The 18066-nt window shown below is 36.9% G+C and overlaps 1 protein-coding gene across 1 annotated transcript in view; it reads right to left on the bottom strand.

The window, feature by feature from the left end:
* The window catches only part of CEP295 (centrosomal protein 295kDa), a 70263-nt gene extending 53150 nt beyond the window's left edge, over nt 1–17113 (bottom strand). Inside the window, exons 1-6 of the mRNA XM_011995011.1 lie at nt 16989–17113; nt 12084–12217; nt 11105–11305; nt 9894–10018; nt 9063–9156; nt 3063–3158 (exon numbers count right to left, since the gene is read on the bottom strand). Coding sequence (XP_011850401.1) covers nt 3063–3158; nt 9063–9156; nt 9894–10018; nt 11105–11305; nt 12084–12206 — 639 coding nt within the window. The 5' untranslated portion in view covers nt 12207–12217; nt 16989–17113. The remainder of the gene's footprint in view (nt 1–3062; nt 3159–9062; nt 9157–9893; nt 10019–11104; nt 11306–12083; nt 12218–16988) is intronic.
* Nucleotides 17114–18066: the final 953 nt, after the last annotated feature.

Below are 18066 nucleotides of genomic sequence, written 5' to 3'. Positions count from 1 at the left end.
TTTACTTTTATTATCTGAATATTCACTTTCAAGTATAGGTAAATATTCTAAACGTAACCAGCAGTAAAAGTCTTTTTCTGTCTTTTGTATGTTGAAATTCTGCCAGCCAGTTGCAACAATTAATGACGACCAAGAAAGCTGTTAACTTCAAGTGTAAGATTATTAAAAATTCTCAAATGGTGAGGTAAAGAGGTAAATAAATAGGTAAAGAGATTGACGGTTAATAAATTAACAAGGAGTACACTGGCCAAACAAATTTATCAAAAATATATCCTCTTTGAGCCACTAAATATTCATGCAAAACTAAATAACATCAGGCAAGATCAAAAAAGTTAGATTAAATCAAAATTATAATCTCTAGAAGTATTTAGTATATCAATATGTATATTAAATAAAATAACCTCTGAGAACAATATTTCAATCCATTTCAGCCATGAGGTTTTCAAGAAAAAAGTTGTTTATGAATTCTTCACATCTCTTGAAGATAAATTAAAAGCAGTATGTCAATTTTGGTAAACCAAAATTTTAAAGAAAGGAAAAATTTCAAAATAGCATACAACATGAATGGTAAATATCAGCCCAGATATAAAAAGTCATATAAAGGATATGAATAAAGGGTCAGAGAAAAAGTTAGGGACCACAAACAAATTTTGTTCTTATTGATCATACTTCAAAACAAGATTTGTAATACAGCTTTAGGAATATAGACAATCCCCTATAGATTTGTGTCAATGTAATTAAAAACATAACCATAAATCTGGTTGAAATAATGTTAGATTCTATTTTCAGTATTTGAAGATCAAAGATATATGAATGATAAATGCTATTGATAAATACATTTCTGCATTTTGCACATCAGATATTTGGACAGAAATCTTTTTAGATACAATAGAGCATGGAACATCGATGATGAATTTAACTGATTCAGCTGCACTTTTCTGCAGACATTTCTGGGTCTCACCACAAACAATATAGTGAATCTGATTCAAGAAATATTTTCAGAATGCAAAATTCATTTGAAAAAAGTGCTATGTAACTGTCACTGACAAAGAATAGACATGATGAAGGCTATGAATAAGTAACGTAGGACTTCTAAGCATATGATGTTTTGTTTAGTTGTGTGTAGAGGTAGCGAATGTAACAAAGCAAAATGTAGACAACTACTGGCTGTAAGTAGGACTACAGCAGGTCACTTTCATAATTCTTCTTCAGCCAAAGATATATATTATGACATACAAGAGATTTTGGAATTACTTTATCAGGATGTTAAAAACACACACACACAGGACAAGACTCCGTCTCAAACATAAAAAAAAAGGAAACCTCAGGCCGGGCGCGGTGGCTCAGGCCTGTAATCCCAGCACACACACACACAATAGCAGCTCTTATGTGCTAACAAGTCTGACTGAACAAATGAAAGTTTGTTTGCAGAAAGCTGCTAAAGAAAAATACCCAAACATATATGCCAAGAGTGCAAATATTTTTTATATGATACCTGCTATAAAGATCATATCGTTCTCCTCCAGGGAAGATGCTAAAATTATTGTGCATGTGAGCTGAGTGCAGATGAAAACTGAGGTAATTTTATCTTGAAAGCCAAACACATTAATCATCACATTTTAAATCCAAGGTTTAAGGACAGATTTTTCCTAAGTGATGGAGTAAAGCAGCAAATAAAAGAAAATATTCGAATAAGAAGGTGTACAGTAATAAATCTATTTCTGGAAATATTCAGAAATCATATCTCCAAACTACACAAAGCTTTAGTTTGTGGGACCACTTTCATAAAACTGTTAGAAATAAAATTTGTTTGTGGTCCCTAACTTTTTTCTAACCCTTTATCATTGTAACTACTGATCTAATTTTTAAGTCCAAAAATTGAAAAGGAGGTAGGTCTTCTAGTTACTATCAAAAAAGAAAGCTTATGGATATTAATTTGATACCAGCAGCACCCTATGCTGATGGAGTTAGGTAAAAAAATAATTCATCATCAATCTTAGTTAAAAGGTAACATCTTTTTAATATCACAAAAATGCAGTGAATAGTAAAGCATTTAGCAACAAATTGAAGTTATTGTTCCTACATTATAATGTTGAAAATGAAATAATACTTTACAATTTTAAATAAATCTCAGATTTACTCTTGCATCTTAGAAGTTCATTCTGTGATATTCATTTTAGTTCTTAACTGAATATTGCTTTTAATACCTGCTATTAAGCAGTCAACCAAAATGTGTATTTGTTGCATTCTAAATGCCACAGGAATGTTATAAAATTTATTTTCCTAGTAGCCAAATATATTCAACATGAAAAAAATTAAAACCCCCATTGACACAGAGAAATAGCAATTATAATAACAATATATCATTTGTTACTCTTAAGACTGGCAATAATTTTTAAAACACAATATTCCGTGCAGACAAGGTTATGGTAAGGTGGCCATTCTCCTATGTTGTTGATGCTTTTAAAAAGCAATTTAATGATCTGTATCAAATGTTACACAGTTTGGAGCCAATACTTTCTCTTTTAGGAATTTATATATAATCAGAGATGTGGATAAAAATGTGCAAGATAATGATTACTTACAGAAGCAAAAAATAATGATTAAATAAATGGTACGATGAAATATTAAGTGGCTACTAAAAATCATGTTTTGAAAAGTGTGTATATGTTTATATTTAAATAAAAGTTATAATGAATTTATTAAAACATTAACCATATTCCACTTTGATGACAGAACTGGTGTTTTCCCAATAGTTTACACTTATGTGTATAGTTTCAAATTTTTCACAAATAGCATGTAATATTTTACGATTGAAAAAAGCTTTAAAATCTGTTATTTTAAAATATAACCATTTAAATAGTCAACTAGTTTCTTTAATTCATACTAAACCATCATATGCCTGACATAAAAATTCAAAGCATTTAAAAGGTTTTTGATTATTATTACCAATTGTACAAATTTTGAAATCTGGGAACACCATAATATAATTAAGATATAATTCAATTCAATGCACACAGAAATAATAAATCGAGGGCATGAAGAAACAATAAGTCAATCACCTGTTTTGTGTCTGTCTCTCTACTCACAAAAGTGTGAAGATGGTGGTAGGTAGAACTATTGGTTTTGACTGCAGAAATTCTTTTTACTTCAATGTTCTGGAAACGAGAACATAAAAAAATAAGTTAAAAGCATTAATTTTCACTGAAAGCTGAATCCAATGCAAAAAAAGTTATTTTGTATTTTATTGAGTTCTCCGCATCCAAAACATGCTAAAATCTGCTCATAATGAAATCAAATTTTTAGTTAAATTACTTCAAATTTTAATAAAAGTACCAGACTCATCAGTATTTCAAATCATCTTCAAGGTGTCGCTAACTAATCAATGTGCTTTATTCATCTCAATTTTTAAGTTATATATAGAGAAATTTCATCTTTAAATCTCCTGAATCTATTAGAAGGGCTTATAGGCCATCAAGTGAAATGAAAATCATTTCATTATATTTATAAGAAAACAACATGCCTCATTATGTCCTTTTCCATATCTAATCACAAAAATTCTACTGTAGTTCACACCAGTCTTATTTTCTCAATGTTTAATGATGTATTTTGAGTTTTGTTCCTGAAACACTTGCCAATATATTTAAATTACACTTATTCCAGAACAAAACAACTCTCAGAAGAATGAAGTAAACTACCTTCCCCCTTCTCTTTCCTGTATTTTGTAGTAAAGGCAGATTCAACCCATCACAACCTATCACACACTGATGTTAATTAATTAACTAAATTGACAATATTAAGTGCCTACTATGTGTTAAACATTACACAAGGCATTGTGAACGACAATGAGAAGTAAAATAAAAGAATGGCTGCTGGCTTCAAAGAGCTCACAGTAACAGTTCTAACAACTAGAAGTTCTAACAATTACACATAAGTTAAATAATAAACCATGCATTTTACAGATAACATGATGAAAAAAATATCCAGAAAGAAATGCTAACACTTCTGCCGGATGTCTTCTGTATTATATCCTAGTAGTGAAAAGTTAGCAAAGTCCCTCAACTTTTCTGTCCCTCAGCTTCCTTAAGAAAAGTGGATTTATAGCTATTGCTATACCATATGATCATTGTGACAATTACTGTGAGAATCAATTAATGTATAAAAAGCATTTTTAATTTTTTTAAGGCCTGTTGACAAGGCCAGAGTACAGAGGCATGACCATAGCTCACTGCAATTCCTGGGCTCAAGTGATCCTTATGCTTCAGCCTAACATAGCTAGGACTACAGGCATGTACCATCATGCCTGGCTAATTCAATGACATCACGAATGCAACACAGGTTGGGAGGGAGAAAAGTTTAAATAAGAATAGGTTCAGAATTAACCAGTTTTAGCTATAACATATATGAATGTGGAATGATGAGGAGGACTCAAGTGAAAAGAAACAATATAAAAGACAAGAAGGGGCTGGGCGCGGTGGCTCACACCTGTAATCCCAGGACTTTGGGAGGCTGAGGCAGGTGGATCACTTGAGGTTAGGAGTTTAAGACCAGCCTAGCCAACATGGTAAAACTCCATTTCTACTAAAAATACAAAAATTAGCCAGGCATGGTAGCGCACACCTGTAATCCCTGCTGCTAGGGAGGCTGAGGCAAGATAACTGCTTGAACCAGGGGTCAGAGGCTGCAATGATGCAAAATGAGCCAAAAGTGTGCCAAGTGTGCCACTGCACTCCAACCTGGGTGACAGAGCAAGACTCTGTCTCAAAACAAACAAACAAACAAAAAACAAACAAACAAAAAAAAAAAAAGAAGGGGGGATTAAGAAAATCCAAGTAAAAGTGAACAGGCTAATGTAAGCAGAATTAGTTGAGTAGTTTTTAAGAACTTTTTTCTTATCTGAGAAACTTTCTCTTATCTGAGAACTTATTTCTTACCTGAGTAGCTTTTAACAAGTTTTTAAGAACAGAGCCCAGTATTAGCGCTGTTAAAAAGCTGTGGCCAGGCGTTGTGGCTCACACCTGTAATCCCAGCACCTTGGGAGGCCAAGGCAGGCAGATCACTTGATGTCAGGAGTTTGAGACCAGCCTGGTCAACATGGAGAAACCCCTTTTCTACTAGAAATCAACAATTAGCCGGGCACGGTAGCACACACTTGTAATCCCAGCTACTTGGGAGGCTGAGGCAGGAGAATCACTTGAACCCAGGAGGCAAAGGTTGCAGGGAGCCGATCTTACACCACTGCACTCCAGCCTGGGTGACAGAGTACGACTCTGTCTCAAAAAATAAAAAATAAAAAAAAGTTTCACAGGTGATAAATGTACAGCCAAAGTTGAGAATTACCTAGACCAGTCAGAAGATAACTAATTGGCAAGTACCTGGAAATACATCCAGATATGTACAACAGAGGACCTTATTTAGGGTCTTATCATTCAGGTAAAGAATTAAACTGACCACTAATGAAAACATTAACTAGCATATATATACACATATACATATATATATTTGAGACAGGGTCTTGCTATGTTTCCCAGGCTGGTCTTGAACTCCTGGGCTCAAGGAATCCTCCCACCTCAGCCTCCTAAGTAGCTGGGATTAAAGGCAGGTGCCACCACACCCAACTTTAACTAGTTAATATTAAAGTTCAGTAAGAAACTGGTCACAAAACAAAAATTCAGAGATGGTAGTACACATTAGAATGCTTCACTCTACAAAGAATCTTAGTAGCTGTTAAATCAATGCCTTGAAAAAAATAAACCATAGGACTCTTGACAAGGAAGAACTCTGAAGAAAACAAGTCTCTAAAATTATGTAATTTGATATACAAATGTGAGTCAGTTTACACATTTTAAAGCACCAGTACTTCCAGAGTAAAGGCAATTATGTATAGATTGAATTTGGAATCCTCCCAAAATTGGGATCACAATTTGAGATTTCAATTACTATGAATCCTTATTGATTATAACAGGATTTCCAATGAATTGCACCTAAGTTTTTAGTGAAATCAGTCCTTAGCCTGGCAGAATTAGGATGATCTGTTAATAATTTAATCACTCAATTTACTTCCCGTGTTCTATCTTCCAGCCTTAGTTTTGCTCCACACTAACTATTTCTAGCTTTATCTACCCAAGTACAGGACAAAACCAGCCTTCTACTCTGCAGTAGCTGACACTGGCTCATGCAGCAATGGAAAACAAGAAAAAAAAATGCCAGGCACTGTGGCACATGCCTGTAGTCACAGCTACTCAGGAAGCAGAAGCAGGAGGATTGCTTTAGCTCAGGAGTTCAAGGCTGCAGTGAGCTATGATGGCGCTGGTGAAGAGTCACTGCACTCTAGCCTGGGAAACACAGTGAGATCCTATCTCAAACAACAACAAAAAAGGTGTAAGCAAGGGAAGAATAAAACAAAGCTCATTTTTCTCTTGCATCTGGTATAGATATATGAGAAGTCTTCATAGCATCTCAGGGTTTTCAATATGAATTTCATTCTTTAACAGACCTATGAAAAGACTGTGGTTGTTTACATTTCTAGACTTTAGTACATAAGTAGTTAACTTTAACAGCAAGAACTCTGAAGAAGTATATTCATGGGAAGCTAAGTGTCACCGTAAAAAGATCATGAGTTTTATAGAATTTGACGTTGACATAAACTCTGGTTCTCGCACTTACCTATTAAAGGACTTTGGTTACGTTACTTAAACTCTGACCTTCAATTTTCATCATTTGTTACATGGAAATATCTAACATGCAGGGCTAATGTGATTAAATTACATACGAATAAAAAAAACCTGACATAACTAAATTGTTAGGTACACAAGAAGTATCAATTCTCTTCACCATGTAAACAGCTCCCTCAAAAAATAATATTTTCTTAAATTAACTAAGGAAAGACCTTGGTTTGAGAAGACTAAATAGTCTAGGTTTATTTCCTCAGGCTTCTCAGCATTTCTATTTTTATCTGCTTGAAGAAACAGTGATACAGATGCATCTATATCCTGTGTATGTGACACAGTGTTCTTATATGGTGCATTTCCCTGGCCCCCAAATACCCCACAACCTAGTTTTTCCCAAACCACAATCCTGTCCCTCCCTTCTATGTGATAAATTCACAACCATCTCAAGACATTCAGAAACACTGCCTTATCCCAAACACCTTTATTGGCTTGGCTAATGGATTTTTCTAAAATAATGCCTTTTAGTGAAACAAGAATGCAGTCACCCAGATCTTATTTGTAAGTACCATTTCTCCACTAAAAAGAATCAGGGGTCTTTGGAGATACCAGATACGGGACACAGTAAATTAAGCCAGAGTAAATTAAGGTCATTTGCTGAGCCATTTGCAAGGAAATGCTCATGGAGTCACGGGGATGCAAGAAACAACTTCAAGACTCTCCTGCTGACCAAATTTCAGATATTACAAACATCAGTGAGAAGAAAAAGAATAATGACTACAATTGAACTATGTAATATTGAGTAAAAAACCTCCACAAGTTAACAGTGATAGTCACAAAAGAGAAAGGGAAAAAAAAAACCCATTTACCACCAATGGCATTGATTATTACACCAACTCTTCACTCTGAAAACTGGCAGACGGAAAAATGAGGAATATGTCCTGTTTTCTTAAAAGGAACTAGGCTGGGTGCAGTGGCTCACACCTGTAATCCTAGCACTTTGGAAGGCCGAGGTGGGTGAATCATCTGAGGTCAGGAGTTCAAGGCCAGCCTGGCCAACATGGTGAAACCTTGTCTCTACTAAAAACACAAAAATTAGCTGGGCATGGTGGTGGGTGCCTATAATCCCAGCTACCTAGGAGGCTGAGGCAGGAGAATCGCTAGAACCCGGGAGGTGGAGGCTGCAGTGAGCCAAGATTGCACCACTGCATTCCAGCCTGGGTGACAGAGTGAGACTCTGTCTCAAAAGAAAAAAAGAACTAAATAGTTCATGCCCACTGATATAACTCATGCTTGTCAAAGCACTTACAGAGATTTGTTTGCTTTTTATAAATTTTTGACTTTGGCTTGTTATAAATACTAAGAATTAATACAAAGATAATCAAAAGGCAACATGGATAATATATTGCCTAGCTTTTATCGTGTCACTTTGTACTGAGGGAGTGACTGAAATACGACTTTTACGTCTGAATTTTGTTGGATCAAATGTTACATGGTAGATAGCTCAACGTAAAAAAGCAGGAAGTCTGACAAACTGAAAGGTCTAAGAAGTGAATATCTGGTACTTATGCTTATACAGAATATACTTGTATGTGCAACTATATTAGACATCCCTGTATTTGTGGGTTTACTTCTATTTAATTTTTCAGATAAAAATAACTAGGTAATTTTGACAATCATCCAAATAGCCATTTCAATAACTGTAACAAGCTAATGTGGAGAACAAATATTTTAAAAATTTTCTGCTTTAATTACATTTTTAAAAAATGTAATTAAAACAAGCTTCAAATCACAAAAGCACACATTTTACTCCCATAAAAAATAGATCTCTCTTTTTAATTTATAACATTGTTTTCCTCTTTTCTTATTAAAAATCGCACTTGGATACTTTATAATCTTATGCACATTTATTAATTTAACTGAAACTTAATTTATCTGTAAAATACTGACCATTTAAAATAAGCCAAATTCAGAGTGTGGGAAAGTCTAGAGGACAAATAGTCTAGCTTTTTTCCCCCAACAAATAAAGGGTATTTTTTCAAAAGGCAGAATTATTAAAAGTTTTTTCAAAACCAAAACCATTATAGTTTTCCAAACAACAAAATTTTTTTGACATCATTGAGGAAGGGTGAACAAATACTGGGTATTAAATAATATTGGACACAATATTAGTATTATACTAAGAAAAAAGTCCTTATACATCAGAGATACACACTAAAGTATTTATAGGTGAAATGATATCTAGAATTATTTTAAAATACTCGATATATTCCTGTAAAAGTTTTTAATTGTACAAGAAGACTTGTACAATTAAGTGGTAGTCATTCTGACCTCCAGTGAATTATAACAGTCAAGAATAATCATGACCTAGTTCCTCTTAATACTCGAACTCACCTCAAAAAGAGTTGGAGGAGGAGGTGGCAGACTTGTAATTTTGGCTGATCTCTGTTTTTCCACAAGCAGTGCTTCCTTTCGAGCTTTTATATGCCTTAAGAAACAAGAGATGTCATCAATTAATCTACCAGTGATAATATTACAGTACAACTCTCTGGGTTAAAAATATACAAGTCATAGGCTCCAGAAATCCTCTAGTCTGATTCCACAGCCTCAGTAAGCTTTACATGTGTGAAGAGTCTATACACATGTTAAGAAAATGTTTAGAAATTGAGAGAGGCCTATCTAAAGACAGAAAGCTCTATGGTGGGGACCAACCCAAGAAACTTACAATGTTCTTCAGAGTGAAAAAAAACCCAGAAATTTTGTTAAAAATGGCCATTGCTAACTAGTAACGGGGCCCTTAATTTTTTACTTTCCTTCACTCATGTTTCCTGTGAATGGCCCTTTAATTTTTACAACATGCAAAAAATACTGATGACTTCCAGAGTCTACAACCTTTTTTAATGTTATTAATCACATCAATTTTTATTTCATGTTTACATCAGAGACAGACATTGGTTGACATGCATTCTGAACTAGCCATACATTTCTTCAGAAACTTAGTAACTGCTGCTGAACTCAAACTATAACTAGAAAAGAAAGCTCATTAGTTATTATGTTCACCTAAGCAAATCACTCCGTCCCCAGCATTATTTTTAAATCAAGTTTAACAAATGCAATGAATATGCTACTGTGATGTTTAATATTTGCTTACACAGTATCCTATGTATCCTCTACTTTCAATCATGTTAGTTTCAGTTGAGATTATAGTAAAAATTATTACTTTACCAGGTTTTTTGTTTCATTAATATTTCTTTTTTATTTTTCTGTACTTTCAGGGCTTCTTTATGCCTCAAATCTGCTTTTCTTTTCCTTTCTGCTGCCTGCTGTGCCAGAGCATCCAAATCAGGTTCCTAAAAATATACATTACTTAAAATGTCATGTTAAACAAGAATAACAGAAATGTATCTCGTATGATGTCAGAAGTGATTTATCAATTTTGTCATCTTCTGTCTACATACTATAGCAGTGTTTCCCAGAGCATGGTAACAGCACCACTGATGATATGCCATATTAGGGGGGACAAACACAAACATTTTAATGTAAAGTTAATGCAATCAATTAACCTATTATTACAAAAATATAAATAGGATATCGAACTACTTAGGACATGGTTAAAGTAAGTAATAAAAGAGTCCATCTAAATTAAAATGTCAAATATATAGTGATATGGGTAGTTTCCCAGTAAGGGCAAAAATTGTGAACATGATATTCAAATGACAGAGGTTTGGGAAACACTGCACTAAGGCACAAAGTGAATGTGGCACACATAAAACCACAAAAATCTGAGTCAGAACTTAATGACTATTACTAAAAACACAGGCTAAAACCAAGCACCATGAAACAGACTGCCTCAATCTTTAAGATAGTTTCTTCCTCACTAGTTGATATCAAAGATTTACTTTTTTTGTAATTAGCCTGTTTATTGTATGTGACTGATTCTGGGACTGTAGTATTTCCACATCATAAATCACAATAAATCAAAATAATGGGGCAGACTTACCATGAGTTTCTGAAAGTCATCAAAAAATGTTTGCTATTAGTAAATGAAATCCAAATGTATATACATTCAAACCACATGTTTAAGGGAAATATACTGAAATGAGAAATCTGAATTCGCCCCACCAAATCTCTCTAAAATGCCTGAGGTGGACAACTTCTGAACATTATTATTTCCCCAGATAGAGGAGTACTGGAAGAGAATAATGCTAATTTAAACATCATAGGAAGACCAATTTTGTTTGACATGGATTTTACTTGAAATAACTCTTAGTAAGAAATGAGCCTATTATTCACAAATTCCATTAAATTTATAAAAAAGCTCAAGCTGCCTCAAAGAAATTCAATACATGAAAATGTTATCAGAAAAGCATTCAACAACTATAATTTACTTTTGACTAATATTACTGCCACAACTGGGTAGTCAAATAAGATCTCACATTTTCTTTGGCCTGTCGATGTCCCTCTCCCATACTTCTCAAACTTGCCAAATACAGTTTTTCCAAGTTCTGTATTTTCTGAGTTTGTGATTCTTCCCATTCTGCCCTTAGCTCCTCTGCCAAACGTGTAAATTGTTGATTTCTCCTCTGTTTTATGTCTTCTCTTATCTGTAAGGCGATATCTCTTTCTTGTTCTCGAACCTAAAGAATGCGTATTTAACAGGTTATATGAAAGGAAGTTCACTTAAACTTTTTTGAAAAGCTATTTGGAAACAGGAACTCAAATGAATTCTCTTAAGTCTGTCAACTCTCCTTGATACTCATCTTGTATTAGATAAGGACTATTTAAAGCAGAAAATCTGAATGTACAAAAAGTAAAAATCTCAAGACTATATCTAATGTCTCCTAACTGATAGCTTTTATTCAGCACCCACTCCCAAAAGGACTGCCATTATCACTCTAATAACCTATAAAAGCTAAAGTGATAAATATGATTCAATAAAATCTATAGCCCAGAGTATAGATAGAGCCAGGTGAGAACTCCATTTCTGTTGTACATCATCTCTGATTCTAGACAGAACGGTACCTGAAACATACTTCACAAAGACTTTAAAAACACTTCTAGAAAAGGGTTATCTACAATTTCCTGATAAATTTGTTTCAGCAGCTAATAATCTTTCCAATTAGTGTTCTTCAGTCATTTAAGCTTCCTGTTATCAATTAGACCATTTTTAAAAAAGATAAAGAGCAATTTTCAATATTTGAGTTAAATAATACCTATCTTCCAACTCTTCTACAATCTGCTTACCATCTCAGCCTGTTTTTCAAGTGTTCCAAAACTAGTTAATACTGAAGAACCAGGGCTCTTGCATACCCAGACGAGGTTTTTAAATATAACATTTAGAACATTCTAATGTAAAAGAATACAAGTAATTTGAGGAAGAAAGGAATTTAAAACTTTATTCCAAATAAGTCATACCTGTAGCAATCTTAGTTTTCGTCTTCTTTCATAATCTTCCTTCAAAATGAAGGCTTCCTCATTAGGACTCAATCTCAGCTTGCGAGCATTCACAACTTTTCTTTTCATTTCTGTGTACTTCATGTATGACAACTCTGAATTTAAAAAGGAAAATGTCTATAAAAATAATGTAACATTAAAATAGGGCAGCAAAGATCAGAATTTTGTTGTTTTGTTTTTTTTGAGACAGTCTTGCTCTGTCACCCAGGTTGGAGTGCAGTGGTGTGATCTCAGCTTACTGTAACCTCTGCCTCCTGCTTTCAAGCAATTCTCATGCCTCAGCCTCCAGGGTAGCTGGGATTACAAGTGCCCGCCACCATGCCTGGCTAATTTTTGTATTTTTAGTAGAGATGAGGTTTCACCATGTTGGCCAGGATGGCTCGAACTTCTGGCCTCAAGTGATCCACCTGCCTCGGCTTTCCAAAGTGCTGGGATTACAGGCATGAGCCACCATGTCTGGCGGGAATAATTTTTAAAATTCGTGTTAATATTTTTGATATTTAAAGGTTTATATACATGCAAGGAAAATTTGAGTAAATGAAGTCCAACTTATTTACAAACAGCAATTATAAATTCACACTTAGATCAGTGATACTCAGAAGGGTGGGAAAGGGGAAATGAAGACTGAATCAGAATTACTCAGGAAAGTTTTCTCCCATCTATAGCAGATTGTCTACCTTGCGTATCTGGACCTGACTTATTGCTGGTTAGCATTTCCAGAGGTTACTGAGCTTAAATGTGAAAAAGCACAAAGACCTAAAAAGATGTTAGCATAGAATAAATGTTTTCAAAACTACAGTTTGACACTTTAGAACTTTTATAACTTGTTCATAACTAGCAAAGTTGCTACAATTTCAAGGGTTCTTCATTCCTAGATTCAACTCCCAGTCTACTGTATATAACTTGATCACCAAGTGTCATTGTTGCCTCTTGAAATCACATCAATCCCATGTTCTATACTCTACAGTAAACAATTCTTCAATAATTATAGTGATGCAAGTTTTACATGAATGACCTGCTCGGCGGTATCAAGTGTTCAGGTTTCCAGATCTATTATTCTTTTCCTTTTTTTTTTTTGAGATGGAGTCTCGTTCTGTTGCCCAGGTTGGAGTGCAATGATACAATCTCGGCTCACCACAACCTCTGTCTCCTGAGTTCAAGTGATTCTCCTGCCTCAGCCTCCTGAGTAGCTGGGATTACAGGCATGCGCCACCACACCCAACTAATTTTTGTATTTTTAGCAGAGACAGGGTTTCACCATGTTGGCCAGGCTGGCCTCGAACTCCTGACCTCAAGTGATCCACCTGCCTCGGCCTCCCCAATTACTGGGATTACAGGGGTGAGCCACCACGCCCGGCCCAGATCTATTCCTCTGTTGCTACTGTTCACACTCGGTGTTCTCTCTCTCCTCCCTAGGTTATAACATGCTCCTTTTTGGGGGAACGAGACAGAAAGAAATGGAATAAATATGAGAATCTATAGTTCTATAATTTGAATACCCACCTCAGGTAATTCTGATATTAACTGGCTCCCATTACTGCCATTTCCAAAAAATTAGACACTTTACATCAGTACACGACCATTTTATCTGAGACAAGTCAACATTTCTCAGGTCTCCCTCACAACGACCAGGCAGGCAATCTGTCACTGAATATTTACATCTTTCTGAAGCTGGCTTAAGCCCTCCTTCTTTTACGAAGCTGTCCTCTGATAATTCCTGTTCCAATTTCCCACTCCTGATTTGCCCACCTCTAATACATTATTACCTATACATTCAGAAGGGGACAAATTTTACGTTGTCTTGGTATTATCTCCTGTAGTTTTTCAAAAATTACATTTTGCTCTTTCTAGTTAGATTCCTAACAATTGAAGGACAGTGGCTATGGGTTTTTTAATAAAAATTTTAATATTCAATTAAATTTAAAAAATAACTACCATATTAATATTTCACATACTATGGATGGACAATGTGTTCAACCAGGTGTAAACACAATGGGGCTAGGAGACTGTGGGGTTACCTAACAGGGACTAATACCTTTCCAGTGACTTCTCCATCAGAATGTAAGCTCATGAAGGCAGAATGGACTTATTCACCATTTTATGTCCATAGCCTAAAAACAGTGTCTCGCCCATAGGTAGTTACTTCAGTAAGTGTGTTGACTGACTGACTCAATAAGTTAATTCATGTAAAGTGCTACAGAGCTATACGTAATCATCACTATCTTCAATAAGACTCTAATGCCAAAAAGGAGGAACTGCTTGCATTAAAAAATCTTTTAATGCATCCTACTCATCTAATATTCACACGGCTTTGGTAAAGGTAACTAAAGTACTGATTATATTTTTCACGCTATACATGAAGAAACAAGGTCTCTTGGGTTAAAGGACTTTCCCTGAGTGACAACATCTAGTGGCAGAGCCAAGGGAAGAATCTGGTTTCCTTATTCCAAATGGCTCCTAACTTTCCAACACACAAAAACGTGGAGTGGCGAAAATTTTATTTCAGCTGTGGTTGAGAGTGAGACTTTAAAAAACAGAAAAGAATTTAACAAAGAAGAAAAAGGAACAAGATTAATCCTCACAATGTATCTTTATTATTTTGTCTGAAGGTCTAAGAATTCACTCATATTTAAATAATTAAGACTAATTTCTAATGAATCTCATAGACATAATATCACTGAATTTTTAAAAAGCCAGATCCAAAAGAGTACAATAAAATTGATTTATATAAAGTTCAAAAACAAGCAGAACTAATCCATGAGAGGTAAAAATAAAGTTGCCTTACTGGAGGTTACTGACTCGGAGATGGCACAAAGAAGCTTGCTGGGGTACTGAAAATATTCTATATTTTGAAATGTATGATGGTTTACACAGGTGTATACGTATGTAAAAATTCCTCAAATGGTATACCCAGATTTGTGTGTTTTATTCTTCTACTTTAATATACAAGGAAAAAACCCTAATATTTCAGATTTTAAGTATTCATTACTTCATCTCAGAGGATTATCCAAAAACATACATACATTTATTATTTTTAAGCTCCTAAAATGCGATAGAATAACTGTTTCCTCGTGTGCTTAATTTTTAAATTTTTAAAACTTTTTTAATTGGAAATTTCAGGCTTAGAATTCCCATTTGCCCTTTCAAAATCTGAATAGTAACACTGCCACAATATTTTTTATGGTATTCAATTTTTGTCAGTTATCACACTAATGTCTATTTTCTGGACCAGGAGCCAATCCAAGGATAACACATTGCATTTGTTGCTGTATAACTGTGGGTCATCTAAAAAGCAGATGCTAAGATGGGAGTCAACCTGCAAATATTTTCAGACTTCAATGTAAGTCTGACACTGAATGGAGAGAAGTAACAATGGGTAGACCCCTTTTAGCCATGCACTATAAGAAAGGTTCAGCAAGGCCTGTGGGAGATCCTCAGGAACAGGCCTGCCACTGTCAGTGGCTAGGAGCAGCCCATGGGAAGCATGGCCTCAGTGCAAATGGAGATTTCAGAATGCAGGGGATTAAGATATGTGAGTTACATTCTCATAATGCCAACGTTATTATGTCTCCCTTAATCTGGGACAGTTTCTCAGTTTGTCTTCAAGACCTTGTCATTTTTGAAAATACTGGCCAAGTACTTTGTTGAATGTCCCTCCATTTAGATTTGTCTAATATTCTATGATTAAACTGAGGTTATGTATTTTTTGGCAAGAACACCACAGAATTGATTACGCACCTTTCTCAGTGCACTGCTATCAAGAGGTAAATGATGCTGAATTTTGGTCACTTGGTTAAGATGATGTCCTCCAAGTTTCTCCTCTGTAGTTACTACTTTTCCTTTCTAAGTATCTCATAAAGACAGAGTGGAGGCTACAGAAACATGCTTTTCATCATACTTTTGCCCAATGACTTTAGTGTCCACTGATGACTTGTCTGAAACAACTACTGTGGTGTTTACCAAATAGTATTATTTCCATTATTCCTTCTACAATTATCAATCGGAGTCCTGCTGTAAGGAAGTTTTCCCTGCTGCCCCATTTACTTGTTTATTAATTATTTATTCTTAGTAACACGGATTTTTAAATTCTACATTTTATTACTATCCAACATTGAAGATGATACTATTTATCTTGCAAGATGTCGTCCTGAGGATTAAATGGCTCCTGGTACATAGTAATCACAAAATTAACACTAAACTTGGAAGATCTGGGTTCAAGACCCAACACTGACACTCATTAGCAGGAAGATACTAGCCAAGTCATTTAAGTCGCTTTGTTCTCGTTTTCTTAAACTGTATAAAGGGAATAATAATATCTTCCCCAACAGGTTTGTTCCGACGTGACTTAGCATGAAGTCTTCAAATACACTCTAAGTATTAAAGACTCAAAAGTTTACCATTGTTTTAGAAGCTGAGTTTGTGACAGCATTGAATAACTGAGAGATTAATGTGGCAGACACCAAAAGAGAGCGCGCTCTCTGCATGAAACGATTCCAGGCAAGGCTCTTAACAGCTACCAGGTGGCAGGCCACGGCCGCGGGTGATCCGGGGGAAGCGCCCCTCCCCCGGCACGGAAGCGCCGGGACAAGAGAGGCTGCGGGGAAGCTCTCGCGACCCGACCCCAGGAGAGCGCGCAAAGCCTCTCGCACTGAGCTGCCGGGTCTGGGCCGGACACTCCTTACAGCCGCCAGCCCGACCGCGGGCAGGGCCCACGGCCTGCGGAGCCTGAGAAACGCGGGCCGTACCTGCGTTCGCAACAAGGCGCCTTCCTAGAATCCCCTTCCTTCGGAGCACAATCCCAGCTCCTGGGCTCGGGGAGCCGCGCTCCTACGGGGCGACTGGGAAGCCGGCGCGTCCATCACTCACCTGAGAACCCCGAGCCTGGACACAGTAGCCGCAGCTCAGAGCAAGCCGGCCTGGTAAGCTCCTGCCCATCAGCTGCCCAGCAGCCGTTTCTGCGCCTGCGGGAGAGCCATCGCCAAGCCGCCGTCACTTCCGTCATTCAAACCGCCCGCCAATGGCGGGACTAAACCGCGGGAATAGGCCCGGTCCCGCCTTCCTCGGGGGCAGCCTGGAAGGCCGCGCGGTGTTAAAACCCCGCGCCCCGCGCACGCGCACAGGCACGCGTCAGTCCCGGCCTGCGTAGGGGCCCATTATTTGTCACACCTGTTGGGCTTTGACGTTTTCCCCTCTGGGCCGCGCTCGGTGACTCGCGCCTGTAATCCCAGCACTTTGGGAGGCCGAGGCGGGGGGGATCACTTGAGCCCAAGAGTTCAAGACCAAGTCCTTTTAAAAACATGGTGAAGGCCGGGCGTGGTGGCTCACGCCTGTAGTCCCAGCACTTTGGGAGGCTGAGGCGGGCGGATCACAAGGTCAGGAGATTGAGACCATCCTGGCTAAGACGGTGAAACCCTGTCTCTGCTAAAAATGCAAAAAAAAAAAAATTAGCCGGGCGTGGTGGCAGGCGCCAGAATGGCGTGAACCCAGGAGGCGGAGGTTGTAGTGAGCCGAGATTGAGATCGCGCCACTGCATTCCAACCTGGGCGACAGAGACGCCGTCTCAAAAAAACAAAAAAACCATGGTGCTCTGGTGAAACCTCACCATGGTGAAACCTCATCTTTACAAAAAATACAGCAACAACGAAAATTAGCCAGGCGTGGTGGTGGGCGCCTGTAATCCTAGCTACTGGGGAGGCTGAGGCAGGAGAATCGCTTGAACCCAGGAGGCGGAGGTTGCAGTGAGCCGAGATCTCGCCAGTACTGCACTCCAGCCTGGGCGAGAGAGCCAAAGCCTGCCTTAAAAAGTGCAGAGCCATGAGGGTGACTTTTGTTTTAAGGCCCCATCATGAAGGTATCTTGGGATATGCATCCTTTTCTGTACTGATTACGGAATTCGTTGGTACTATTATGTGCAGTTAATGTCTTATAGCTTTCATTTAAGGCC

Source organism: Mandrillus leucophaeus, unplaced genomic scaffold (genome assembly GCF_000951045.1).
Source record: "Mandrillus leucophaeus isolate KB7577 unplaced genomic scaffold, Mleu.le_1.0 Scaffold465, whole genome shotgun sequence".
NCBI classification, from domain to species: Eukaryota; Metazoa; Chordata; class Mammalia; order Primates; family Cercopithecidae; genus Mandrillus; species Mandrillus leucophaeus.
The sequence above is the reverse complement of the archived record's forward strand: the minus strand, read 5'-3'. Positions and strand labels throughout refer to the sequence as shown.